At 51.5% G+C, this 26,854-nt stretch overlaps 9 protein-coding genes across 9 annotated transcripts; 5 read left to right on the top strand and 4 right to left on the bottom strand.

The window, feature by feature from the left end:
- Positions 1 to 6,868: 6,868 nt before the first annotated feature.
- UCRPA7_7532 (putative ibr domain-containing protein) lies at positions 6,869 to 7,546 on the bottom strand (the record flags this gene model as incomplete). The annotated part of the gene is made up of 2 exons (XM_007920061.1): positions 6,869 to 7,427; positions 7,497 to 7,546. 2 exons carry the CDS (start codon positions 7,544 to 7,546, stop codon positions 6,869 to 6,871), a joined length of 609 nt encoding a protein of 202 aa, XP_007918252.1.
- A 3,294-nt stretch (positions 7,547 to 10,840) lies between these two features.
- Positions 10,841 to 12,340, bottom strand: UCRPA7_7531 (hypothetical protein; the record flags this gene model as incomplete). Its single annotated transcript, XM_007920060.1, has 1 exon — positions 10,841 to 12,340. One exon carries the CDS (start codon positions 12,338 to 12,340, stop codon positions 10,841 to 10,843), a length of 1,500 nt encoding a protein of 499 aa, XP_007918251.1.
- A 2,301-nt stretch (positions 12,341 to 14,641) lies between these two features.
- Positions 14,642 to 16,549, top strand: UCRPA7_7530 (putative hsp70-like protein; the record flags this gene model as incomplete). The annotated part of the gene is made up of 4 exons (XM_007920059.1): positions 14,642 to 14,722; positions 14,793 to 14,980; positions 15,038 to 16,057; positions 16,108 to 16,549. 4 exons carry the CDS (start codon positions 14,642 to 14,644, stop codon positions 16,547 to 16,549), a joined length of 1,731 nt encoding a protein of 576 aa, XP_007918250.1.
- Positions 16,550 to 17,337: 788 nt separating this feature from the next.
- UCRPA7_7529 (putative tigr02452 family protein) lies at positions 17,338 to 18,108 on the top strand (the record flags this gene model as incomplete). The annotated part of the gene is made up of 1 exon (XM_007920058.1): positions 17,338 to 18,108. One exon carries the CDS (start codon positions 17,338 to 17,340, stop codon positions 18,106 to 18,108), a length of 771 nt encoding a protein of 256 aa, XP_007918249.1.
- A 716-nt stretch (positions 18,109 to 18,824) lies between these two features.
- UCRPA7_7528 (hypothetical protein) lies at positions 18,825 to 19,640 on the bottom strand (the record flags this gene model as incomplete). The annotated part of the gene is made up of 1 exon (XM_007920057.1): positions 18,825 to 19,640. One exon carries the CDS (start codon positions 19,638 to 19,640, stop codon positions 18,825 to 18,827), a length of 816 nt encoding a protein of 271 aa, XP_007918248.1.
- Positions 19,641 to 20,945: 1,305 nt separating this feature from the next.
- On the top strand, positions 20,946 to 21,783 carry UCRPA7_7527 (putative 3-ketoacyl-acyl carrier protein reductase protein; the record flags this gene model as incomplete). Its single annotated transcript, XM_007920056.1, has 2 exons — positions 20,946 to 21,007; positions 21,069 to 21,783. 2 exons carry the CDS (start codon positions 20,946 to 20,948, stop codon positions 21,781 to 21,783), a joined length of 777 nt encoding a protein of 258 aa, XP_007918247.1.
- A 913-nt stretch (positions 21,784 to 22,696) lies between these two features.
- Positions 22,697 to 23,593, top strand: UCRPA7_7526 (putative acyl- n-acyltransferase protein; the record flags this gene model as incomplete). Its single annotated transcript, XM_007920055.1, has 1 exon — positions 22,697 to 23,593. One exon carries the CDS (start codon positions 22,697 to 22,699, stop codon positions 23,591 to 23,593), a length of 897 nt encoding a protein of 298 aa, XP_007918246.1.
- Positions 23,594 to 24,081: 488 nt separating this feature from the next.
- Positions 24,082 to 24,991, bottom strand: UCRPA7_7525 (putative 40s ribosomal protein s5 protein; the record flags this gene model as incomplete). The annotated part of the gene is made up of 3 exons (XM_007920054.1): positions 24,082 to 24,399; positions 24,467 to 24,650; positions 24,849 to 24,991. The coding sequence occupies 3 exons, from the start codon at positions 24,989 to 24,991 to the stop codon at positions 24,082 to 24,084; spliced, it is 645 nt and encodes a 214-aa protein (XP_007918245.1).
- Positions 24,992 to 25,320: 329 nt separating this feature from the next.
- UCRPA7_7524 (putative 40s ribosomal protein s25 protein) lies at positions 25,321 to 25,812 on the top strand (the record flags this gene model as incomplete). The annotated part of the gene is made up of 3 exons (XM_007920053.1): positions 25,321 to 25,378; positions 25,489 to 25,698; positions 25,787 to 25,812. The coding sequence occupies 3 exons, from the start codon at positions 25,321 to 25,323 to the stop codon at positions 25,810 to 25,812; spliced, it is 294 nt and encodes a 97-aa protein (XP_007918244.1).
- Between the last annotated feature and the right edge of the window lie 1,042 nt (positions 25,813 to 26,854).

Raw genomic sequence — 26,854 nt, 5'->3', positions numbered from 1 at the left:
AACACGCCACATTTATGTGGGAGATGATAGAACACCGCGCCATCGATGTGGTGTGGGCACCGGATATATACCTGCGAGATGATAGCCGCTCAGCTTTTGTCTGCTTGAAGGATGTCACCTCTGCACAGCAACTCGAAAACAACGCATTGCGGCTTATTGAAATTAAGCAGCCCCATATCCTCAAATACTCTATGATGAGAGAGGTTACAGAAGATAAGAAGACATGGGATTGGGCCCGCAATATCGGACGACAGGGACGGGAATCGTATCATGCTGGTATGCAGGATTGGGATCAGAAATGGCATCGCCTTGCGGGTAGACTAGTGTGCATCAGTTCATCTATTCCGATGACAAGGGAGCAATGGACAAATCAACACTATAACAATGAGATCATGAGCGTGCTCATGTTTGTTGCCCGATCTCCAATGAACAGAAATCATGGGCGCGCATTGTTTCTCACTCTACGAAAAGTACAATCTCCAACATCGTCATCACCGACACCCATGCTGGATCATCCTCGGTGGGAGCGGATTGGAACCGTTCAATTGATTGTTTCAGACGGCGAATTGACCGAATATGCAGCGGCTGGACAGTCCTCAGAGGGCAGTTCATCGCACTCAACACGAGAAGACAAGATAGCGGATAAGATGTTTAGAAAGCTTCCCGTTCGTCCTTTGGGCCAAACTCTTATTATTCAATAATAGAAGTATCTGGTCACAAAACTATCCCAAGTGTAGGTTTGACAGTCGATCTTTCAAAATATGATTATGAGAATTATTTGAATTCCGCTTTAGAGTTGTGCCCCAACAATGTTGGCCACTTTTGGCGACGGCTCAGGTGGACAAACACCCCATCTTACCCAATCAATTAGCGGACAGGAAAGCACAGCCGCGCGGTAAAAGGCGTTGCAGTCCTATCCGCTTCGCCTTTGTTGCTCCGAACTTTAAAATAGGAGTGCCGTAGCAATCATTGAGTCTTAGCAAAAAGGAATGCGTTGCCACATCAATAACCATTTCCATGAAATAGGGCATCTGATCTCAATATCGGATTGCCCTGCAGAGTCGCGCGTGTCTCGTCATACCACCCCGCACTCCTCTTAGCATTATTCACCCTCGCACATACTCAACACACGAGTCCAATTCCTTCATCACGATGGCAGATCCCGACGTGATGCGAATTTTTGATCGGCTATGCATTGCCCTTGATGGGGCTTTCAAGATCACCATTGAGACGGCATATGATCTGCTCATCTCCACCGACGCAGCTGGAACTTTCATAGTCACCTTGAAGAACGGCACGCCTCAGCCTACCACATCCAGCGTCGGCGGAGAGGAAAAGAAGCTAGGCTATAAATATAGATTTTTTCCAGATTGGGGGACTGGATTTGTATGGTACGACTCATCATGGCCAGGAAATCCAGACGGGGAGTTCGAGGTCGATGAGGATGACCTCAAGAAGCGACACAGTGCCAAATGGCTCCAGAGCTACCACAGCTGGAAATCAAAATACGAACAGGCTTTCGAAGAGCAAAAGTGCGATAAGGGTTCAGGTCAGGACCCTTTCCCAGATGACGCAAGACGGAAAACCTGGCTTTTACAGGGCATGATGTTAGCCTGTTGGCTATCCTTGCAGGGTGATGTTGAGAGTGTCGAATACCAAGTGACCGACGTCTCATTCTGTGTTCAGAATGATTCGATAGGAATTAAATTGAAATCATTCATTCAAAGTCTAGAAGAATGAGGCAAAAAAGTCGGCAGAGAAGATTGTTTAATTCGTGGCGATACAATTTTAATGAACTCGGAACCTCATTCCATTTCCAAAGACTCCCACTGATACGCTAACTGTGCACTGAACTGTTCAATGACGACTTTATAAGTATATAAAACAGTAACTAATACTACTAATCTAAAGTTCGTGATTTGAGCTAGTCACTCCTACTCAGCATTTGGACGAAGCATCACTATTGGTTATTTAATCTATCACACTTGACTACTGCCGCCAAAGATTACCCACAAAGTTTAAGAAAGCACTATCTTATAGAGTTGTGTATCCAAGTACTGAAGTACATCAGAGGTGAGCTGAGGCACATTATCTGCCAGTGTGTAGAGATTATATGGTCTTGCCCTGGCGAAATCTGGATGTGAACTCAAGCCAGGCACTATTTTCTCCAATATTGCTTTTGCGTCTACGTTGTCAAGCAATTCGCCGAAAGACGCGGAACCACAGGAGAAAGGTATCGTACGTCGTGGGTCGGGGAGCGCAGCGACCTTATCAGAGACTTCTAACACTCGATCTGCTATGCGAAGTCCTGCAAATGCGCCACTCCCCTTTCCCATAACATGCGAGGTGATAGGCGCTCGCTGTGTCCCGAATGAGTTGACATTAACGCCTCGCTCGAAGACCGCCTCGTTCTCGTTCGTCATCCGCACAGTCACACAGTCTTGAAACGCCGTCTCAACAAAATTCCAGACCATTACAAATGTCGTTGGTAATAACCAAGCACCTCTCGCTACGACCCTCAAAACTGGCGGTTCGTAGCCGTGATGTAAAGGTCCGCCGGACATTGTAGTTTCACCCTCTAACCATCGATCTAGACCTACTTCTACGCGGTGTAGTCCTCGGTGATCCCAGGCATAAAATGTACATTTACTGTTAGAAAAGTCAAATGAAAATGCGTCAAGTTGGTCGTGATTTTCTTTAGCGACAAATAATTTGTCCGAGATATCCGTAGCTCCAAGACAGGGGTCACCGGGTAACAGGCCTTGCGTATATAGACTTCCGCTTAAGAATGTTGACAAATTCCTACCAGTAGTAGAGTCTATCGACGGATTCTCAGAGCTAAACATGGCTGGGAAATGACGCCAAACGAGAGCCCTAAGCGCTTGCTCCCCTGGCGGTACGGAGCTCGTTGTGACAAGAATGGCATCATGTTTGGGGAAGACAAATGCAAATTGCCCAAATAGACCGTAGGCATAATATGCCTTATCGGGACCCATCCACCAGTGATACCCGTATGGATTGCCTCGCTTCGAAGTTGTAGCATTTCTAACCCATGCTTCGGGAAGAAGCCGACGCCCTTCCCATATACCGTTGTTTAGGTGTAGGACCGCTAGTTTGAGTAGATCACTAGTTCGACAGCTGATACCGTTGCCTCCTGGGTTGATACCTTCCGGCCCAACATCCCATTGAATGTCCGTGATTCCCAATGGCTGAAAGAGCCTGGGCATCAGAAAAGAGTGTGTGCTTTGACCGGTGGTCTGGTGTATAATAGCCGATAGCATAAAGCTTGTAGCGCTGGTGTACTTGAAGTATGTGCTTGGCTCGTAAGCAACTGGAATCTTAAAAAACTGTTCGATCCAACTGCTTTTTATACTGCGCCAAGTCCCTCCTGATGCCCCAGTGGCGTGTCCGCTGGTTTGAGTTAGAAGATCCTCCACAGTCATTGAAGCCAACTTTGGCTCCGGATCTACTGGCGCATGGTCAGGAAAGAATGATATGACTTTGTCGTTTAGAGAAAAAAACCCCTCGGAGACTGCAAAGCCGACTGCGGCAGATAGGAAGCTTTTCGTAGCTGAGTGCATCATGTGCCGTAAGTTTGGTCGATAGGGAGACCACCAATGTTCGGCGACAACGGCGCCATGACGGTACAACATGAAACTATTGAACGAGATTCCACCATCTTCGGCTTCCTTCAGGAAATCAAGTATTGCGCTAGACTCGATGCCCTTAGTTTCAGGCAATTGACGCTCAAACCCATCCAAAGCGGAAGGAGATGTCATTTCGGCGAAGAGGGAGGGCAATTTTGAGACAAAGGCTATCTCGGAAGACGATTCAACGTCGTCAAACGGGGCAACTTCAAAATGCCCCGTGTGCGCAATTCGTTAGAATAACAGTGCAAACTCCATTCGCTGCGCTCATGGTTCGATTGCTAGGGAAGGAAGTTGTCGAAGGCGGATGGCAGACCTGCCGAGCAGGAAGAGCGTTAATACCCCCTCGTTAACCGAAGCGGTTTTCGCTTGTCGGGCGCAGGCCAATGCCCCACATATTGGCTAACTGGTTCCGGTGTATCCTCAGTGTGTTCCTCATGAGACTATTTGTTCCTTTTTCTTATGGAGGTATGTAGAGGATCCCGCCTGAAGGATAATTATTCATGAGAAAGAGTTACAGTTCAACGGTACACTCCGGGAGAGAATAAGCAGTTGTTGTAGGAAGTTAGCAAGAGAAATGATCCTGGAGAACTGTTCCAGAAGGCTGTTCCGGGCGGTTTCAAGTTGCTGTAAGAGTTATGACTTTGGTAAACACCTATCCAAGCATTAGTAATTGATCACAATCAAGTAAACATGACTCTCCTTACCGACGAGCAATGTCCTTACGAAAGAACATCCCATCAAAGTTTATGCTCTCTACCCCTTGATATGCGAGCTTGACAGCTGTCTCAAGAGAGTCGTCGTACGCAGCAACAGAGAAGACCCGCCCTCCCATAGTTTTCAAAACGCTACCACTCATAATCGTACCAGCATGGAATATATGAATGTCTGGAGAAGACAATGAGCCAATTTTAATGACTTGACCCGTGATATACGACCCAGGATAGCCTGAAGCGGTCACTACCACATTGCAAGCGTAACCAGAACGAAATGACATTTGAACCTTGTCCAGAGATTCCTGGGTGCATGATAAGAGCACTACCGCCAAATCCGTATCCTGCGAGAGTAATAGCATTATGCTCTGTGTTTCTGGGTCACCGAATCGTGCATTATACTCCAGCACTTTCGGCGCAGATCGAGTTAACATAATGCCAGTGAAAAGCAGGCCTCAGAATGTACGGCCTGAAGTATATTAGCTGTTGGAAAGTAACAGAGGCCTTGCCATAGATCTCCACAGACTATGGGAACTGAGAGGAGAATATAACAGGCAAACAAAACAAACAAGGGAAGCAAACCTTCAGCATGTAAGCCATCAAATGTAGCCTTCAGAATCTTTTCCTCAATCTCGGACATCAATTCGGGGCCGACGAAAGTCGTCGGAGCATAAAAGCCCATTCCTCCAGTGTTAGGTCCCTTGTTGCCATCAAATATTCGTTTATGATCTTGACCCGGGGGCCAGTGATTTGAATGTTTTACCATCGCTGAATGTTAGGACACTGATCTCGTCGCCCTCCATGAACTCCTCGATAACAACAGACAATCCAGCTTCTTCAAATCTCCCTTGGACAAAGGCCTCCAACTCTTGACATGCGTTCTCCTTGGTGTCCGGGAGGACGACGCCTTTACCTGCGGCCAGCCTGCTGGCTTTGATGACGACTTAATGCGTGGCGGCCTGAATATACTGCTTTGCTGATTCCAGCTGCTCGGGTAGACTTAAATCAAAGTTTCGATAGGCGGCCGTCAGGATGCTGTACTTTTGCATGACGTCTTTCGCAAACGTCTTGGAGCTTCGACCTCTGCAGCTTCTTTAGAGGGAGAGAAGCACGGAATTCCGCCTACCAGACCGTCAGTGTCCTTCCAACAACTCGTTGCAGATCTGTGGTCTCACAATCCCGAAAATATCCTTCGATGGCCGTCTACGACGGCTTGGTCAGGCCCCGACAACCACCAAACCGATTGTAAGCTGTCGAGCGGAGCTTGACGATGGCCGGATAGTCGTCCTGACGAGCCGCACCATCGATGGCAATGTTTGGAATCCCATCTCCATGTGACGTGGCTCCATTTCCGGGAAAAGACGAAGACGTGCTCGACCGAACGGCGCCTGGGACAGTTTCCACACCAGAGCATGCTCTCGGCCTCCAGCGCCAATCAAAAGAACTCGAAGGCTGTTCTTGCTGGTGTCCATGGCCGGTTTTTCCACACTTATATTGGGGGCGCAAAAAATACAGACGGCCCTTAGATGTAGACGTATGTTTGTGAGGTGAAACAGTAGCTGACGAGCGAGCTGTTTTTGAGATCTTTTCATGCCTGGCCTCTCCGTGCGGCCGTTGGGAGAAACAACCAAGGTTGACAACTCAAGCCCCACCCACTTTCTTCTGCAACCAGGCGCGCCACGGCATCGCACATAGACTACGATAAATGGCTTGGATTGAAATCATCTGAATAGTGGTGCTGATGGGAAACTGATTATCTGATCCCAGCTTCAGCTATACAAAGCATATATTCAGTCTTGTCATTTCTCATTTTCAAAGACATCTAGAGGTATCTACCATGCTCCTAAAGACAATCGCTCCCAAAATACAAATCAAGTCCCAACTCCGATGTACATCATCCAAGAACAACAACCGTGGTACATAATTGAGATCCCCATCACCAACAGCCCCGTCATTCACTCCTTCAGATTGTCCGGATGCCACGGACACGTCGGCTGGTGCGCGCTGTTGTCCTTCTCCAGCACCTCTCGGTGGTCCGCCAGGCAGTCGTAGCAGAACTGATGACCGCACTTTATGCCTAGAAGAAAAACAAAAGACACAAGTCTCAGCAAGCAAGTCCCTCGCAGGCAGGTAGGCATAGGGTCAAAAGAAACGGTGACGGCTCCGAGACGCGTGAGTGGCGAGGGTGTTGGGGGTTTGATTGATGGAGGATCAAACCCCACGGCTGCAGTAGTTGTTGTGGCCGCGTGCCCACTTCACGTTGCAGCTCCAGCAGAACTCATATCGGCATTTGAGACCTGACGCCCGAGTTTAGCGTCCTGTTTGTTTCTTTCGTTGTTGTTGATGCTTTTCAACAATTGGGATTGATCACTTGACCATCCGTATTCCATTGGGGGTGATGAGGTAGTGAAGAGACGAAAGAAAGGAAAGGGGTGTTCTTACATGTCATGTGTGAGCTGCGAAACATCAAATTAGCAAGGTCCCATCCAGTCGGTTCATGTTGATGACTTACCATCCTGCATTCTTCTCAATCGCCCAACCGCATCCGGGACAAGGTTTCGTCGTGCGAGCAATCGTCTTCTGGCTCTCATCCTCCTGATACATCCGCCTGGCAGCAATCTTCCTCTGCTCGGCAAGCGTCCGCTGCTGCTCCTCGCGCTCCGCACGCTGCCTCGCCGTGCGTGCCTCTTCTTCCCGCCGCAGACGTTCCCTCCGCTCCTCGTCAACAGCTCGCTGCTCCTCGGCCAGAAGGCTCTGGGCGTAGGCTCGGTCTGCGTCCTCCTGAGCTCGACGCGCCTCGTCGGCAGTAGCGACTTCGTCGTTGTCGATCTCAAAGCGGCTGCGGAATTTCTCCGGGTCCGCCAGGAGGGCGTCGTACTCGTCGCACGAGAGATTCTCATGCCATGGTACTGAGTGGTGGAAACACGAGCGTGCTCCGCATTTGACGCATGCTACGATGGGCTGCTGACTGCCGCTGTCATGGATCTGACCTGATCCGCAGCCTGCGGTGCACCAGATGAAATGGGGCGATTCGGACATGGCGTGGCGGAAGGTGAGATCTTGATATCTGTCAAGGTGTTAGATACGGGAAACTGTTGAGGAGACTGATCAGTTCCCGGTTGGCTCCAAAGCGTACCTGGTCTTAGTATCATCGTCTGCATAGCGCTGCACGTCCTCGTACTCCATGGTCCCTCGACACTCCGGGCATCGAATCTCGTTCCAGAGCCTGTTGTCAAGATCCGATCGAATGGATGCGCCTATGCAGACCAAGCATGTCGTCGGCGCGTGTGTGCAGTACTTGGACACCGAGAGGGCAGGGAACCAAGCCACGGGTTTAGTTTCGGTGCAGACGATGCACTCTCGTTCGCCGCTGAGAACGTCGATGGGGATGCGCTGGTTGCTAACCTGGGTCGTATCCCCTGACCTCTGGTATCGTTGACCGAATCTGAGACTGTGTAAGCTTTCTGGAGAGAGAGAGAAAGAGAGACTGAATGCTTGTGTGATAAAGGGTGTGGTAGTGACAAAGTGCAAGACAAGATTGAGAAGAGAGAAGAACTGATTTAGTAGGGGAGAACCTACCCAATATCATCAGTTGGGAATGCAGGTAGATCAACGCCGCTGTCGGTCTTCTTATTGCGCAGATACGCCATAGTCATGGCGTTCTGGCGGGCTTCAATAATCTTCACATATGGATTGTTTGCATTCCTTGCCGGTGACTGCTGCTGTTGCTGGCGCGGTTGGCTTGACCTGCTTGTGCTTGATCTGCTGGTACTGTTTACTGTGAAGCCCTGTTCATCTTCAAAGCCTCCAAGGATTGAAGCAGATATAGGGCCATAGCCGCGCTGTTGTGCCGGTCTTGTAGATGTCAGATGTACAGACTGATTCTGCGTGGCTGGTGAAGTTTGTGGTGCCGATCGAGAACTGGCGGCACTGTTCTCATCGCCGAAATCACCAAGAAGAGACGGATCAAGCTGGTACCGAAATCGCGGGACATTCTGTGTTGTCATAGTGGCCATGGCTGGAGGCGCTGCTGTTTGCCGTAAATTCTGCGTCGACCTGGTTGGCAAAGTGTCGAGGTCATCGAAGCCTTCCAGCAAGGACGGGCTGGCAGGCCGGTAGCCCGGCGGCCGAATTACTGATGATGAAGCCATGGCCGCCGAGGTCGACAGCTCATGTCTTGCTGTGGTCTGAGATGTCGAGGTTGGCGAGGCAAAGAGGTTGTCTTCGACCAGGCTATCCACGTGCTGTGTTCTGATATCGGCACTGCTCGGGTGCGGAGCAGTGTTGTTGTTACTGTGTTGGATCAAACGATCCGAGTTCTGGTCATTACAAGAGCTCGAATGAATGTAGGAGCCTAGCCGAGAGTCTGGAGGAATGTCATTAGTCCTTTGGTCTGTAAGTCTATCGGCAAGCCTGAGGTTGGCGGTGATGAGATCCTCGAGCGGTGCAGTCTCTTCTGGATCTACGTGATTGGTGTAGCGACGAGGCCCCGAATGAGATCGCACGTCGTCCCTTGGAGCCTTTGGGGCAAGAGTTACAGGTGGCTTTGTTGTGATTGATGGTGTTGAAAGGTAGGAAGGAGTGTGCCTTTGTTCTTTGTTGTCTTTCTGCTTGCCAAAGAGCTGCTTCAGTTGTCGCAGCACCATGATACCTCAACTGAGCCTCGCGGAAGCCGGCGGCAGCAGTCCGACGAAAGCCTTTTCTCTGTGGGCATGAATAGGCATATAGAGAATATCCGGTGAAAATGGCATGTCTCTTCGGGATGATTGAATGAAAGAGCCACGCAGAGCAGGAGAGTAAGAGGGAAGCGAAACAGAAGGAAACGGCAGACTTACTGTTCGGTGACCTCAGTGTAGTCCTGGCTAGCCTAAGACTTTCAGCCTCTCGGGGCCCATCCGACTTGGAGTTGCGCGGAAGTCGTATCAAGGTCATACGGGCCTGAGCCTGAGCCTGGGCATCACCTTGCCAAGGCGATGGATGGGATCGACCGAGCGAGGACAGATGAGACTTTCTTGAGAGCGCGGTGCGGTGCAAGGCAAGACTGAGAGTCAACTAACGCTTCCTGGAATGGACCACGGTGGACAGGCTAGACCTGGTAGACCTGTTGGGTTGGATTTGGATTTCACCTTGAGCTGTGGCGGAGTAGAAAGCCGAGGGAGACTGGAAGAAAGTCTGGCTGGTGAGGCAACTCGCCCTCTCCCTCTCACTCTCACCTTATCCGCACTTTACCACAGGCAAGCAGCCGGATAGCCTTAGCTGCCTACTGTAGGTAGAGTGATCGTGCAGGTCCTTGGTTCCCCAGGATTGGATAGAGTAGAGTCATTGGACTTGAACGATGAGTGTTGGCATTGGTGGGTGGGAGGGGGGACAAACAGACGGCGCGCGCAGGCAGAATGCTCGTCATTACAGCAGGCTTCCAGGCATCCTACAGGCCCGTTCGAGTGGACCTCCACCTGCATGTATGTACCTCAGCTCAGGTAGCCCGAGATAACGCTAGGTGCAGGTGTGTGCAGGTGCCCCCGCCGAATCCACCTCTCCGCCGCGGTCAAACAAAACAGACCGGTCACCCTGCCTTGAAGCCATGCCCAACGGTAGCCCAAGCGAGTACCGGTACACGGTACATTCAGAGAGCCTCACTCTCTCCCCTCTCTGGCGCTCAGCCTCCCGCCGTCTAGCGCGCGCCATCATTCACTCGCTTAAGATGCTGTAGAATGCCTGACTCTTTTCTTTCTACTTAGTCACAGGCCTAGGTAGCTAAGTTAGATAGAGCGTGCCAGCTCAGTGAACAACTGCGCACCAACTGCGCTGCCAAGTACCTGACCAAAGGTAAGCTGCGGACCTGGACAGACTCGCGACAAGAGTGCAATCGCGCTTCACCAAGCAAGCAAGCAATCGATCAAGCCGATCCTGTGCGCTCCACCGAGACGCCAAGCTTGACGTAGCTGCTGGCCTGACCGAACGGAGGTGGATCTGCCATCGGAGCACGTTCTTCTACCTTGGGTAGATTTCAAGGTCTAATCTTGATCACGCGACGAGGGCTGTGGCTGAGAATCCTTCTCGAACGCCATTGCCTTCGCCGCTGACCGGGTTGCGGGAAACACTAGAAGCCTTCCAGAAGAAGGCGGGAAATTGCTTTTGCTTCTGATCTGATCAACTGGCGCACATTGCCTTTTCTTGAACGTGGCAAAATCAACCTCAATCCGTGGCACTGTAAATCAAAACCTGGGCTTCATTCATCGAAAAAAAGGCCAGCTTCGTGTGGTATCATCATTGCAGTATCTAAGTGAAATGGCAGCCGTTGTGCTCAATTAGGGCCAAGCTTGCGATTTGTGTTTTGTAGCAGGCACGCGAGCCAAAACATGGCATAGACAAACCTCCTCCCCGTACCAGCGAAGCCAACCTAACGCCGCCTATTCTCCCACAAATTCCAATCCTTGATGGCGTAAATCGTCACGAGCGTGGGCGGTGGAGGCCAGAACGCTATCCTAACTTCCACGGGGCTTGCCAAACTGATGCTTCTACGCCCCTCTCCTTCTCCCTGTCCTTGGTCCTTGTGAACAAGATGATGTTCATCAAGCCCTCGTCGTTGTGCATGAACTTCTCCTTCTTCTCCGGCGGGCCCCATGCCACCAGCATCTGCTGTTTGCGAACAATGGTCGGTTCCCTGATGGTGTCTCCTCTGCCGACCTGCCTCATATACAGAGCCGGGACGGTTGTGACCACATTGGTAAGATTCTCATACAGATCCTTCTTCGTCGGCTTTGGATCCAGCTTCGCCAGGTTGAACTTCTTGCGGGCCTGCAGGATGTTCTCGCAAGCGAGATTGGGCAATTCGTCGAGGAACTGGATGGACTGCTCCAATTGCCCGTTGCTCAATATAATGTATGGGTTGATATCGAGATAGAAATGGTGTGTGGAGACCAACAACTTCTCATACAGCTTCATGGCTGGCTTAATGCAGCTATCCTGAAAGTTGACGCAGAAGCTGTTCCAGTCATCATCCCTATGGAAGACCCGAAAGCCTCCTGCAAGCTCCAAGGTGAGGTTCCTCATACGCCTCTCCCGTTCTTGTCTGAACTGTGGCGAGCAGAGGATGGCATTGTAAGCCTCGGCGGACCAGGTGCGGATGGCGAAAAGGTCTCGTTTCGGCTCGACGTTCGTCTGCATCGATCCCTCGACAAATGTAAGCACATTCACCTGGCTCGAAACTGTATCGTACAGGATCTTCTGGAAGATGTTGTCGTAGAGATATCTCATGATGATGGCAATGCCAATGTCAATATCCGTCTCCGCAAACATAGAACCTTGCACCAAATCGCCGTGCTTCTGCATGTTTCTCTTAAGCCATGAGATCTCGCCGGGGCTCTTTCGCGCAATCCGTGTAAGCTCGGCTGGAGCGTCTTCGTCGTCAAGGGCAGGCGACATGAGCTTGTCGACCCAATCGGAAACGCTGTTGACGAGATCGTCATAGTCACGCCCGACCTCCTCTGGGGTCAGATCCTTGCGATATGGCTGGAGGGCAAAGATATGTGTCCGGGCATCCTCAAGCTCTTCCTTGAGTCGTTTTGACTCTTTCTCCAACTTGTCAACAGTCTTGACCAGCAGCTCGTTGTTGTTCACAAGCTCCTCAAACCCGGACTTCATGCTCTCCTCGTCGCCCGTGCGTTGATGTTCTGCTGCCTTTGTCTTTTGCTGCTCGGCACGTAACTGCTCACGTAGCTCCTCGATCTGGCGATATAAACGGAGCTCGGTCCCCTCGCTGACCTTGTCACTGGGACGGCGCAGCACATCCATGTCATCTTGCGATGTGGCTGCCTTCTTGAACGGATTATTGTTCTCTGAGTGGTGTTTTTGTAGCCTGTTTGTCGTGTCCATCAAATTGTCGTGTGTGTTTCGCCGACTCGGCTGGGTAGGCACCTTCTCCGGTCGTGGAGGGGCCGTCATGTCGTCGTCCTCGGCTACTTCTCTAACTTGGGTCATTTTGACAGAAGCTGCGCTGTCTTGCTCAAAAGCTTTTCGAAGATCCTCCATAAACCGAGGAGTCAAGTCTGCCGGATTAGGAGGCTGCTAGATAGGTGCGCTCAAGTCGGGTGGATCTGCCTTTGATCCTTGAGTTAGAAAAGGAAAGACCTGCTTGGAGCTTGATGACCCAACATGGAGGCCAAATGGGAGAAAGAAACGAGACAAGGCAAGAAGTGAACTGATGGTGTTGCCAATCTTGGAAGCTTCCATGCTCTGATAATTACACTTCTGTGGGAGTCTACCTCAATCACAACTCTCCTAGCATGCAGGTGTTGGTCGTTCCTTCCCTGAGGTGGAAGCTTGGAGTGGGTAGTGTTTCAGCAGAAGCAGCATCAGCAGCAACAAAGCCCACACAGCCCACTACGACCTACTACGACCTACACGGGTCGCACCTTCCTAGACCCATGGGCAGATGCTGAACTATCCAACAAAGAAGAACCTACAAGCCAAGGTATCTCCCGTTCCACCTTTTCCCCCGGGGCTTAGACCAGCTTGGAGCCGCGGTTCGTCTACATCATAATGAATTCTATCGTCGGAAACGGACAGCTGCATGAACGTCATGCTGTCCCACATAGGCAAGAGCCTTGTGAAAACGCCAGAGGGTTTAGTCTTTAGCAGCTCTCTTGGCGATGAAGCTGGAATGCCCATGGGACAGGCTAATAGTGGCTGGTAGAGCCCCGGGCACTGTTAGCACTGCTAAGCCTCGCCTGGGCCATCTTTAAAGGCATTAAGCTGGAGTTAGTCAATTGCTGATCGTCGAACCCCACCTCATTCAGAGGCCTTCTTGAGTACTCAGATACTCACGTCCTCATGTACTTCATTAGTGACGCAATGGGCGGGTCTCGATTCAGATTGCCGATAATATTCCTCTCATGTTTCACCATATGATTGATGAGTGTGCCGCAGATAGTTTGACAGTAAATAATAGGATCCTGTGTCCGACATTGCAAGCCTCAGACACCTAACATATGTTGACACGACATAAGCAACCACTCGCAACATTACCCCACGGAAACCCTTTTTAGCGCAACTCCCACTAACACTAGAGCTACGCTGATCATGGCACTAGCAGCATCTTTACAGGGAGCAAACACCGCATCTGCGGCTCAATCACTGGCCAAGATCAACCAGGCAGATTCCAAGGTTCAGTAAGGTGCCTGGTAGGGTCATGGTCACCGTTTGGTGTTGGCATTGGCGGAGTGGCCCGCGGCAAGTTGCAGCCGATTAGACCTCCATGGCGCCATGAATGCATGACTGTTCTGTGGAGCAGAGCAATAAGATGCCTGACTCAACATGAGGCGGGCAAATGGACAAGCCCGACTTACCTGTCGGAGTCGATTTGCGATGTTCAGATCACATCTAGACCCATCGATTGATCTGCTGTCACGGCGCCCCTTGAGTATGCCCTCCCCCTAAGCCTGGCTTGGGCAGACCTCGGCAATATGGGATATCCTGGGCAAACCATGAAATCTTAGTCTTAGTACAGGAAGGAGCAACCTGCCTGAGTACTCTTGCATTACGAGGTTCCCCAGGAAGAGGTAGCTTGAGCTGTAGGTCACCCACCTAGGTCGATTTATGGAGAAGGAACGAACTAGTTGGGATGTCAAGCCACCCACTCAGTTCTTTGACTCTTTGACTCTTTATTCATGACCACCACAACCTCGAATGGGCACCTGCCTCTCAGATCTAAGCCCACTCACTTTCTCTACCCAAGGTTCGCACTTGCCTTGGAAATCGCTCCTCCATCATACCTTCCATTCTCGACACCGACACCCCGACCTTGTCCCCTGAACGCGTTCTCGTGACTTCCTACGCCTCCTCCAAGTACCCGGTACCTCCTTCCACCTCCTTGCATCCTCTAGAGCTTCTATACAGTTCACCTTCACCTTGATGAGGCTGTGATCAATTCACCTACCGCTCAGTCCACCTACCTGGAATGTACTTGCCACACACTTGCATAAGATCCCTTATCCCGCATTAGGGTCTGTAGCTGCAGACATCTCCTATCGTCCATCCCTCCGATCTGCCATCTACCTGCCTTTAAGAGCGCCTGAGAGGCTCTCACTCTGGACATTATCTCATTAACGCAGCTGTACACAGACACGTTACTCCATCCCCAGACATCATACTCGGTCTTTTGGGTAAGGGGAAGGATATCTATCATTTGATCGCCATCTCAACCTGAGGCCCCTTTTCCTTGCTCAAGAGCACCTCAACAAGGCCCTCTGGTCATGATACTACACAGCACCAACAATAATCATGGAATTTGAGAAGCTCGCTATCAGCGAGCGGAAGATCATCGTCGGCATTGACTTTGGCACGACTTACTCTGGTGTAGCGGTATGGAAACATCCAAGCAATGCTAGCTGATCTCCTTTATTTGCGACAGACACTAACTTCAAGGATGAAGTGGGCTGAGACACAAAGACCTGATCGACGGGTCGCTATCACCTCATGGCCAGTCAGTAAGACCATCCGAGAGGGTGAGACCTCCGAGAAGGTCCCAACCAAGCTCAGGTACTCCAACGGCGAGACACAATGGGGGTTCTCCATCCCGATGACGGCTCCGGAGAACGAGATTAACGAGTGGTTCAAGCTGTAAGCTCCCGCCTTCTTAGAAAGTGTCACAAGCAAGTGAACCCTAATGTCATTTAGCGACCTCGACCCCAGTCTCGCCAGTGCCGGCGACGCAGTAACCAGAGAGGCCGCCCGAGGCGGCAGAGATGTGGATAAGCTTGTCACTGACTATCTCTCGGCCCTGGGAGAACATCTGCTCTACACACTCAAGGAGAAGCTCGGCGAGGGCGTCGTGAGAAGCACGCCGCTGGAGTTTGTCGTTACCGTGCCGGCGATTTGGAGCGATCTTGCCAAAGACAAGACGAAACAGGCGTGTCACCGAGCGTCGGGTATTAGCCATGCCCACGTTCCGATCCACCTAATTTCAGAGCCCGAGGCTGCTGCCATATATGCTCTCCATGGCCTAGATCCCCATGGTCTCAGCGTTGGTGATAGCTTTGTCATCTGCGACGCTGGTGGCGGAACAGTTGACTTGATCTCGTATACTATCACCAGCCTTAGACCTATTCTAGAAGTCCAGGAGGCAACTCCCGGCACCGGTGAGCTATGTGGTTCGACGTTCCTCAACATGCGATTTGCGAAGTTTCTGAAGCAGAAGATCGGCAAGGAGGACGGATTTGATGATGAGGTCATGGCTGAAGCCATGGAGAAATTCGAAAAGACAATCAAGCGCCAATTCACATTGAACGCTCCACCTGACGAGACATACTCGATCCCGGTTCCTGGTCTCGCGAATAACAAGGAACTCGGCATTAGTCGAGGTAGATTTGCCCTGAAGGCGTCGGATCTTCAGGTCATATTCGAGCCTGTCATCCAGAAAGTCATCAAGCTGGTCCAGGACCAGATCACATCTAGCAACGTGCCGATCCGCGCAATTCTCCTCGTGGGTGGCTTTGGTGCCTCAAACTACCTCAAAGAGCGTCTTCGCAATTCAATCGACCGCAAGATTCAGATCATGCAACCTCCGAACGCGTGGCTTGCAGTTGTTCAGGGTGCCGTGATGAAGGGCCTCGCTCAGTGTGCCCCCGAGAAGCTTACCGTTGTCAAGCTGCAGAATCGTAAAGCACGAAAACATTATGGCACAGAATGGCGCACAAGGTAGAAATCCCTCTTGACCTCTGTAGTTCTCACAAACTAATATCTCGCAGGTACGACGCGAAGATACATGGCCATCTCATCGATAAACGGCATTGGTGTGGACTGGATGGGTGCTGGAAGGTGTACACGATGGAGTGGTTCATCAAGCGAGGCGACACCGTCTCTGAGAATGAGCCTTTCTTCACATCCTTTGTCTGGACTGGTCCTGTGAGTCAGGGCCGCATCCGCAAGATCAAGATGGACATCTACGCGGACCGTGCGATGCGTGATGCCCCGGTCGCTCGCGACGACCACACAAATCTCGTATGCCATGTTGAGGCAGATGTCAGCCATATTCCGGAGAACTCGCTACAGCGGCGTAGGGGCAACGACGGCCAGTGGTATTATGATCTGAACTGCAAGATCGAGGCTGTCTACCTGAGTGCCAGCACGCAGTACACATTGATCTACAACAACCAGAGATATAACTCCGTCACGGCGGAATATGTGTAAATTTGCTCATTTCTTTGTCCGGTGTTCAGGATTTGGTTGTTTGTTGAGATATCAGTCAGCTTGATGCAAAGAGAATGAATTCCGTAATAACAATACCCATGACTTGAATGAATGACAGTAGATGTTGCATTCCTAGGCGAAAGTGTCGACATCCATGATATCTAGCATTGAATTCTTTCTCCTTAAATTGTAAGCTATGCTAGTAAGTCGTGTCTCTCATATAGTCAATGCTATAATGATTATGAGATAGGAATACCTGACCTGACAGGATTTCCAAATTTCGGCCTCCCACCTTACGCAACTTCATCTTATTGAGAGCTGGTAGGAACATTTTGAAGCAACATGGTCAAGTGAAGGAAGTGCCTTGGTCAGCTTATCAGGGTTGACTAGTGTGTGAAAGCCATCCAGTCACCGATTGGCTTGAGTACCTTGAGGGATAAGCCACGTCCACTATTTAGCTCCATCCTGCATTACCACATTAGCAAGTCTATTGCGCAGGCTGGCATACTCTCTTGCATACAATATTCTACAGTATGGGTAGGGAACAGCCTTCGTTCCAGCCAACTCATCCTCCGCGTGACGACCGGGCCAAGAGAGCAAAGGTCATTATCAATAAGACCATTCCCGCCATCTTGAATGGTAACGCAAGGGCCAGGCGCGGTGTGGAAGCCGCTGAGCTCATCGTAGATCCGCCACCGTTGACATCAAGTATACAACCACAGCACACAGCTGCGTCTCGGGAGAACCACAATGCCAATGCACCAGAAAGCAGCGAACGGCCCTCAACGATGAGATCAGTGGATATATCGCTGCGGGTCACAGACACATTACAGGCAGCGCATGAACTAAGCATATCTGCTGTGGGCGCCGCCAGCCACCGTGCTCGAGTCGCAATACTCAACATGGCGTCGCCCCTCCGGCCCGGCGGAGGCGTGCTATCTGGCGCCTCATCGCAGGAGGAGTGGCTGTGCACGAGAACGACGTTGTACCCCTCGCTTCGGGAGGAGTTCTATCGTCTTCCTGAAGTTGGCGGGGTGTATACGCCTGACGTGCTGGTCTTCCGGAGCTGGGACTCTGCTGCTTCGGAGCTCGATAAGAAGGACCGCTTCTATGTGGACGTAATCACAGCGGCTATGCTCAGGTTTCCAGACATTGAGGGAGAAGGTGGAGAGGCTGGCTACGCGGAGCAGAAAGACAGGGACCTAGTCATAAGCAAGATGCGGGCCGTCCTGCGAATAGTGCGCTCCAAAGGAGTTGACAAGGTCGTGCTTGGTGCTTGGGGCTGTGGCGCATATGGAAATCCTGTCAGAGAGATTGCTAGAGCATGGAGACGAGTTCTCCTTGGCGCAAGATCTAGAAGAGATCCGGTGGTCAAGAGAAAGGGGTTAATAGATGAGGGATGGGACGGTCTCGAAGTCGTTTTTGCTATCAAGGATAGCCGCATGGCCGAGCACTTCGCTAAAGAATTCGGCGATGGTATCGTAGTCGAACAGTCTCGCATCCCCTCGGCAGATGAGAGCTCTATTGACGGAGAAGAAGACGGCATAGAGTGTGCTTGACTCCGACGAATGTAGAGAACGAATAACTATATATCTATATCAATCTGGCCGATGTTAAGGATGTTAGGAGACTAAATACTTCAAGAGATGTGTAATAAAAGTTTTGAATTATGTATTCTAGTACTTTAAGCTTGAATAAGAAGTATAATCTTTTAATGGTATGTCATTTAGTTGATGATAGGATATTTAACATTAATCCATTGTTGTGTAATGTAGATTGGTATCCTAGTCTCTATTAAATATACCACGTTCAATTTCCTAGACCCTCTCATAGAACGCAACCTCCAGTCAAGACACGAGTCTGGTAGCCCTACACTATTATCTCACATAATATCAAAGGTGGAAGCCCGCAGTTCTCTCGTTTGGTCTGACCAGTGATCACTGAGGAGAGGTGAAGTACTTTGCGCAAGTCAGCCGAACGTTGGCTTCATCATGCTTGTTTATTGCTCTCTTTCTATATCCTGAGAAGTCGCCGTTCCAGTAATAGAACATCTTAGCAAATCATCACATCCTGAAAACGCCGTTGTGCAAATCCGATCCATGGACCGTTACGCTTCAGCCCTCCACGAAGTCTAAGGCAAACAAATTACCGATCGTCATCCAGACCACACAGTACAAAAGTCGGCCAAGTACTTCACCGAATTAGCGTATGCAACGGTAATAAATCCTGAATGCCAGAATAAGCACTCAAGGAATCGAGCCATACAAGGAAGCAGCTAAAATACCTCGGTGTACCACATCTTGCTGTCCTTCAACACATAGAATATCAGTTTCCCAGTCAGGTCGACCGCCTCGCCCCCATAAGTCGCGTCTGCCGCGAACGGGATGTTGCAGAATTTGAAGGCATCTAGCCAGTAATGGCTGTCGCCCATAGACCAGAAGTCCGGCTCTATCGTTTGGTTGATCTTCTTGAGACTCAGTGGCCTCTCTTTGTTGATTGGCTCCTTCAGCTTCGATGTGGCTTCCCAGTTGCGACCTAGAATGCACTCGGCGACATTTTTCCCGCCTGGGAGATATGCTCCCCAGTAGTTCTCGTCCTGGTCAAAATAGAGCTTGAAGCCGCATATCGTCAGGTGAACCTTCGGTCGCCGGCCGCTATGAGCATACGAATGTGACAGGATGGACTGCAGTGCCTCTAGCACATCTAATATGTTATCCTCCTGCAGGATGATGTTGATCTGCTTGAACTGTCCGATCCACCGCAGCAGGCCCTCCTCTCTCCTGCGCTGCACGAAGGCGAGCCACTCTTCTTCCGGAATCTTCTCGGACCCCAGGTAACGGCCCAGCATGCAAGCCGTGGGGTCATCGGACGCAACTAGTAGGCGCGGCGACATTAGCGAGACCGCGTTCTTGTCCTCGGCTCCTCCGTCCTCGTCCAGCCGCTTACCCTTGCCCCCGACAAGGGGCGCGTTCCTCTTGGCCTCGGCTTCGTCAAGGCGGATGATGTCACGGATCAGAGAGACCTCCGAGTTCCACACCGTCCACCACAGCGAGCCGTGTCGGAACATGTAGTCGCTCGCCTCCATGCACATCTGCTTGCAGACGAGCCGCAGGGAGAGAAAGGTGTATGCATCCTCGCTGTTCCGGCTGTTGGAGGTGGTGCTATTCGCTGGTGCGTCTGCAGGTGGATACCCTGTCTCCGGTGGGTGCCAGTGGGATAGAGCCTGGTGCTCCAGGTGTCTCCTTCTCCAGAACGCGTTGGGGAACTGTACTTGGTTGGATGAGATCGGCCGAAAGTCGTCCTTTTTGTAAGGGGCTGAAGCCTCTCGGCCTAGCCAGAATGAGCGGTTCTCCGGGAACAGATGGTTGTAAATTTCATCGCGAACAAGAGAGGGAAGAAGTAAGAAGGAATTTGAGGAATTGCATGTTGTATATGAAGCCATCATGAACAACACACAAAATGCGAAACCCTGAGAGAACCCGACTATGAGAACGGGACGCACAGGCAGTCCATCTAGCGAAGCAAAGTAAAAGAAGATTGAGATGGTCTTTCAATCGTGACTCTGGGGAAATAAGACACTTAAAAGTCAAGAACTTGTCGCGATCTGACACAGTTGACACCCTCGTCTTAAAGTCTCACATAACATTCTACACAACGGGCATGGTTTAAGGCTGAGTTCGAAACGAAGAGCCGTTTAGGGAAATTATACCATTTTGCAGACCAGCTTGGAGTTCCACGCTCTTTGAATGGGAGTCCACCCCAGCTCTCACGTCAGCATAAGCGACCAAGTAAACCCCCTGCTAATGATCTTAAACGGCCCAACTTTGAATCCTAAAGGATGGCCGATGAAAGGCTACAGCCAACCTTGGGCGCTTGCTATCTTGGCTGCCACGTCGCTCATTTCTCCAAGGAAACGGCCTAGACGGGGATCATTAGCAGGGGATCTGTCCAGTGTGCTGTTGCCGAGCTGAAGATTTTACAGGCCACACTTGCGAGCCCAACGTCAGATTCTTATTTCAGAATATGTCTTTTCCTACGCATGAGAAGATGCATGATTGGCTATCTGGTTGACGACCGCAGGATCCTTCTCAGCTCGACGGGCGAAGTCGAATTGATCTCCGGCGACAGTAGATTATGGACGACATGAGGACCGGCACGGCATTGCGGGAGGCCGGAGCCGATTTCTTGCAGTTGCAATTGCAATTCTCGGGCCTAAACGCCCCGGATGCGGAGCGGCCAAGGCGGGGTTGACATTTAGAGGGGGTGCCATAGTAGGACAACTTAACGCAGCTATTCATCGTCTGTCGTGCCAACGAGCCTACCCATTTGTTTTAGTTCCGAGAACAACATCTCCTGCGATTCATACGCGCTATTTTAGCTGCAATTCAAGAACAAGATGCCACAGGTCGACAACGAAGTAAAGGGGCGACTGGCGCTCATCACTGGCGCCTCTGGAGGGTGAGTTCAAGTAATCTTCTTGCTAAGCATAGAGTAGTCTGGACGATTGACCATTTCTCAGTATCGGAGGAGCTTGTGCTCGAGAACTGTTCGCGCAGGGGATATCTCTTGCGCTGACTTACTCGAAGAGCAAGGATGCTATAGACAAACTGGTATGGGAGCTCGAGAAGACGCCCTCATGGGCAGAGTGCAAAGTGTCTGTTCACCAGGCGGACATGGCCTCCCAGGACGACATCCAGCGCATATTTGTCGAGATCAAGAAAGAGCACGGCAAAGCCGGGCCTGACATCCTCGTCTCCAACGCGGGCTTTGGCAAGCGGATACCAAACATTGCAGACATTGGCATTGACGACTGGGATATCACGCTGACGATCAACCTGCGGGCGGCATTCATCCTCAGCAAGCTGAGCATCGAGCACATGACGCAGCAGAAATGGGGCCGCATTATCTACATCGGCTCGCTGGCAGCGTACGGTGGAGGTATCAACGGATGTCACTATGCGGCTAGTAAAGCTGGTCTGCAGGGCATGATGAGGAACTTGGCGAGGAAGCATGCAAAGGACGGCATCACCGTCAACGACGTAGCACCGGCCATGATCGGGGACACCGGCATGATTCCAGACGAGAAGACAGTCGAGGGCACGCCGGGTGATGTGAAAAACATTCCCGTAGGGAGGCTAGGGACGCCGCTGGAGGTCGCAAACCTGGTAACAACGTTGGTCAAGACGGGATACATGACAGGGCAAAGTCTGCTGCTCAGCGGAGGCTTGATGTAGTCTCGTATTGGAATCGGATGTATGCATGTGTTCAGGACCAGAATAAGTGATCAAAAGATGCTCTGTCACACATCTTGCATTGCGCAATGGTTTCCCGGCATGAGCTTTCACTTACCGTTATTCTTCACCTGCATTAGTCTTCCTATTCAATGGAAGCTCTAGGAGGTTATGACTGCATATGAAAAACTCAGTCGCCAAACCCTTTCATTGCTGTGACTGCATTGACTGCTCAGGCCGTGATCAATTCCGACTGGCTGTGTGCTGCCCCAGAGGTGGCCCATAATCGGCGCGATCATCCAGTCTATGCCTGCTAAATTTTAGGGGACTGGCAGGGATCCTCCGGCAGAGCTTCGCCACACCGTCATACCCGGTGGCTGTCATCGGCCCTCTCATTCGACGACGCATTGTCCGAGCTTCATGTCATTCGAATCATTCTCCAGACTCCAGTCCATCGTCAGGTTGGTTGCCCGTTTGCGCAAACCTCTTTGTCAAACAGAACGTGTTTGATGGAGCACGCCTTGGACGGATGACATGGCAAGGATGTGTGTGGGCTTGTCACTAACCTTGGAAGTCATGGAGCCCCTTCTTCCAAAAGACTAAATGCCTACTTAAGCACCTACATAAAATAAATACTTAATGCTGCCGCCGCATCACGACGAGCAAACAAATGCAAGGCTATCTCGTATCGAATTTTGAGCCTGTAAGATATTCGATACCTCCAAAAGAAGTGCCTAGAGGATCTAATATTCACCGCCTTCTTGACTCATCTCCCATATTCGGCATCACCGCGTTCGGGCGATTCACACCGTCCTTCATCGCCCAATTTGAAATAAAGAGGTATATCGTCACTGTGGACTGAGAAGGCTGGGACCAGATCAATATTCGCCAACTACATTCGCCCACCATTGCAACCATGGGCACTCCATTCGTGACGCTCGTCGAGCCCTCGCCCCTGACGGGCTACGACCGCACGCTGCCGCCCGCGCAGCAGCCAAGCCACGTGCCCAAGGGCTTCCTGGACGCGATGGAGGTGCGCGAGGCCGTCTTCGTGCAGGAGCAGGGCGTGCCGCTCGAGTTCGAGCTGGACGAGGACGACCCGCGCTCGTGCCACTGGGTCGTGTACGCGTCCGTCAACCAGACCGCCGAGCCCGAGGTGCGCGACCCGCAGACCGGCGACGTCGTCCGCCCCCGGCGCAGCGTCACCCGCACCCAGCCCATCGGCACCGTGCGCCTCGTCCCCTTCCCTCACCCGCCGCACCCCCGCCCCGGCGGCCGCTACGCCGACGGCAAGCTGCTCAACGCCGACGACGTCTCGCCTGGCGCGGCGGCCCGCGGCGAGCACACGGCGGGCGAGCACGTTGGCGATGGTGTCCAGCCGCTCAGCGAGGCGGAGGAGCGACGCCTGTCTTCGGCGCAGCCGTACGGACCGGACAGGCCGACGGACATGCACGACGGCAAGGAGCCGTACGTCAAGCTGGGCCGACTGGCTGTGGTGCCCGAGTTCCGTGGCCACAAGATCGGGCGACTGTTAGTAACCACGGCATTGAGTTGGATGGCATCACACCCAGGCTACTTCGATCCGAGTGTGGCGCACCTGGGATTCGAGCAGCTGGCGATCGAGGAGGCAAGGGACATTCCCAAGTGGAACGGGCTGGTGTGCTGCCACGCGCAGGAGTCCGTAATAGGGGCGTGGCAAAAGCTCGGCTTCGAGGTGGACGAGGCCATGGGCACGTGGTGGGAGGAGGGCATCAAGCATGTCGGCATGTTCCAGAGGCTGGAGATCAAGCCGGTGCAGCCTGCTCAGATCTAGGAGCTGAAGCGGGTGCGCTGAGGTTTTTCATGACGTGTTTTTACTGGCTTGGGCGGTTAGGAGATACCAAAAAGTGGCTTTTCGTGTTTGATATGCGAGGCGAAGTTTTGTCACATGCATGAACAGCATTCGGTTGAGGTTTCTGGCAAGGGAAAGATTTCGGAGTAAGACATTCAGTAATTCTAATGACCTTTACGCCTCTGATCCGTGTGGTTTCTTGGTGCTGATTCACGACACTTCCAACTAACAAAAGTATCAAATGTCAAATGTATCACACGTAGAAGAACCAAAGCGCAAAGTATTCATGATTTGCCCGTTACCGAGAGCATTTTTATTTGGTTGCCCTAATTGACAGCAATGCCGTGAAAACCGCATCCGCGAGGTCCTGAACGCGCAAATGCAACAGTGAAAACATGCCAGGTTTTCCCGCAAACCAACCGAGTCCAGTACCCCATGCCTCTTCGCAGACGACAAGAAACACCACCCCTTTACCGGTTGCTCTTGGCCACACGCTCCAGCTCGTCCTTCTTCTTGATCGCGTACGAGTTGCTGCTTCCCTTGGCAGCGTTGATCAGCTCCTCAGCGAGGCACTCGGCGATGGACTTGACGTTGCGGAAAGAAGCCTCACGCGCTCCGGTGGTGAGGAGAGCGATGGCCTGGTTGACACGGCGGAGAGGAGAGACATCGACAGCCTGTCGTCGGACGGTACCGGCAGAACCAATTCGGGTGCTGTCTTCGCGGGGTCCGCAGTTGACAATAGCGTCAACGGCAATCTGGATGGGGTTCTGGTCGGTCATGAGGTGGATCTGGAGTTTGCTTGTTAGATTTTGTTGCTCATTGTAGATTCCATGGACTAAGCGGGAGGTGGCTCACAATCTCGAAGGAGTGGGCAACGATGCGGACAGCCATCAGCTTCTTGCCGTTGTTGCGGCCGTGCATCATCAGGGAGTTGGTCAATCGCTCGATGATCGGGCAGTTGGCCTTGCGGAATCGCTTGACGGCATACTTGCCAGCGGAGTGGGGGATGTAGACTGGTGATCGGATTTGGATGTAGTCACTGTAGCAGTTTTGATGTTAGCATCACTAATTCTTCATCGCCTTTCGTTCCTAATCTTCTCCCCGCGGCCCTTGACCCATCAGCACTCCCATAACTTTGACCACTCGATAAATTGACGGAGAGGCCGTTCGTGAGGCAGTCAGAGGGTCGCGGAGGCCGATTGTTCTTTTTCTTCCATCGTCGGGTGGGAGTCCTTACGTCAGGGAGATATCACGGATCTCGACATCCTCGTAGGACCACTTGTTGAACAGCTTGATGCTGCCAACCTCGGACACGACGTCCTTGGGCAGGACCTGGTAGCCCGAGACGGTTTCGACCTCGATCTCTCCGTTGTCAGACATGTTGTTGGCGGCACTGGCTGACTGACTGTGTGGTGGTGAGCTGGGGGAGTGAAGGTAAGTTGCGGTTCCAATGGCGTCTGAAATTTTTGGTATTTTGGTGGAGGACGAAAACGCAGCCCTCAAAGTTAGAGCTCTGGGATCTGATTGGGTGTGGCGCAAAAAGGACCCACTCGAAAAGTGGCAGATTAGGGCACAAAACCTGAGGAAGGTGCGGCCTGCGCCCGCCCCGCCGCTAGCCATCTAGAATTTTGTGTGTGTCTTCGAACCTGCGAATCCTGACCTCGACTGACTGACGACACTCCCCATCATCACCAAATCAATCAGTCAAAATGGCCCCCGCAGCGACCGGAGGAAAGAAGCAGAAGAAGAAGTGGTCCAAGGGCAAGGGTATGTGATGTGATGCTATCACGGTCATGAGTCCCTTCTCGCCTGCCTCGCAGCAACGATGAACACTCAACTGGATCCGGAATGAAGACGGCGCTGACATCTCCTCACAGTCAAGGACAAGGCCCAGCACGCCGTCCTGCTCGACAAGAGCACTTCTGACAAGCTCTACAAGGATGTCCAGTCATACCGCCTCGTGACCGTCGCTACCCTCGTCGACAGACTCAAGGTCAACGGTTCTCTGGCCCGCCAGTGCCTGAAGGATTTGGAGGAGAAGGGCCAGATCAAGCCCATCGTCACGCACAGCAAGATGAAGATCTACAGTATGTTTTGGACTGTGACCGCGGGGCTTCTGAGAAGGGAGTCTTACGCATTCGACGAGGGCCGATTTTGCTAACTGCTGTGACACAGCTCGTGCCGTTGGTGCTTCCGACTAAAAAGCTCAATACCCATGACTCTCCATTTTTCGATGGCGCGGTTGCGGATTTATGATGGTGAGGATTCGTCGGAGTAGACAGGAAACTCGGTCATGGCTATGGCTTCTGCAAACATATGCAAAGGGCTTTTAGGACATTCGGGGGTTAGCATACGGGTCAGAAGTGCTCTGAACCCCTGAAAAATGAAATACCATCATCAACGATACGATCAAACAGCTCTTGACATTGATCCTGTGATTTTTTTCCTCTGTCCCAGTGTGATTTGAAAAGTTGTTCAATGTGACATTTGAGCGGCTGACCCGGCCACTCTGGTCATGATTCTGGCCTTGCGTGAAAGGTATCTATGATACAGGCTCATTTCTGTCGTTGAGATACCCACAGCCCTGACGCTAATGGAGGCCTATTTTCACCCATGTACGATTGCAGGAAAAATAAGTCTGATGCGGACTGGATTCTAGAAGTCTAGTGTCCCTGAACCACATCTGGGACAAGGAATAAAGAGGCAAGATTGTGACGTTTTCTCAGACGTAACTCTGCTGTAAACTCGACTTTATGGCATTCAAAGAGACACCCGCATTGAGGTTCGCTATCAATTAGATTGGCGAAGAATAACCCAAGACAACTTTACCTATCGCTACCGTCTTGAGGTCGTTATTCTATGAACAACTAGTTGGCAGGCATCGGAACACCCGTCACCAACATGAGGAGGAAGATATACCGGTACATCCCCAAGCTATGCCACCCAACTACCCAGTTCTGTCTATGCATATTTAGATTCTTGATTTTGTAGTATATGAATCACATCTTTTGTCCCTAACACAGGGGTTCTACTCAAGGTTGATGCGGATCGTAGCTTGAGCTCTATAAGCTGGATTTTAGCCGAGAATCGTGCACAAGCTCAGCACTATACCCAGCTGTGGCCTGGATACGGTACCTAGGTAGGAATCATGGATATGTCACATTTCGCAATCATAGGTACAGCGACGGATTTGACCCTGAGTGGAACCTGAGAAGAAATATTTTGTAGACGAGGCCGACCGTG

This window comes from Phaeoacremonium minimum (assembly GCF_000392275.1).
Source record: "Phaeoacremonium minimum UCRPA7 unplaced genomic scaffold PA7_03_scaffold_538, whole genome shotgun sequence".
NCBI lineage: Eukaryota > Fungi > Ascomycota > Sordariomycetes > Togniniales > Togniniaceae > Phaeoacremonium > Phaeoacremonium minimum.
Note: the sequence above shows the minus strand (reverse complement) of the source record. Positions and strands in the feature narration are given on the sequence as shown.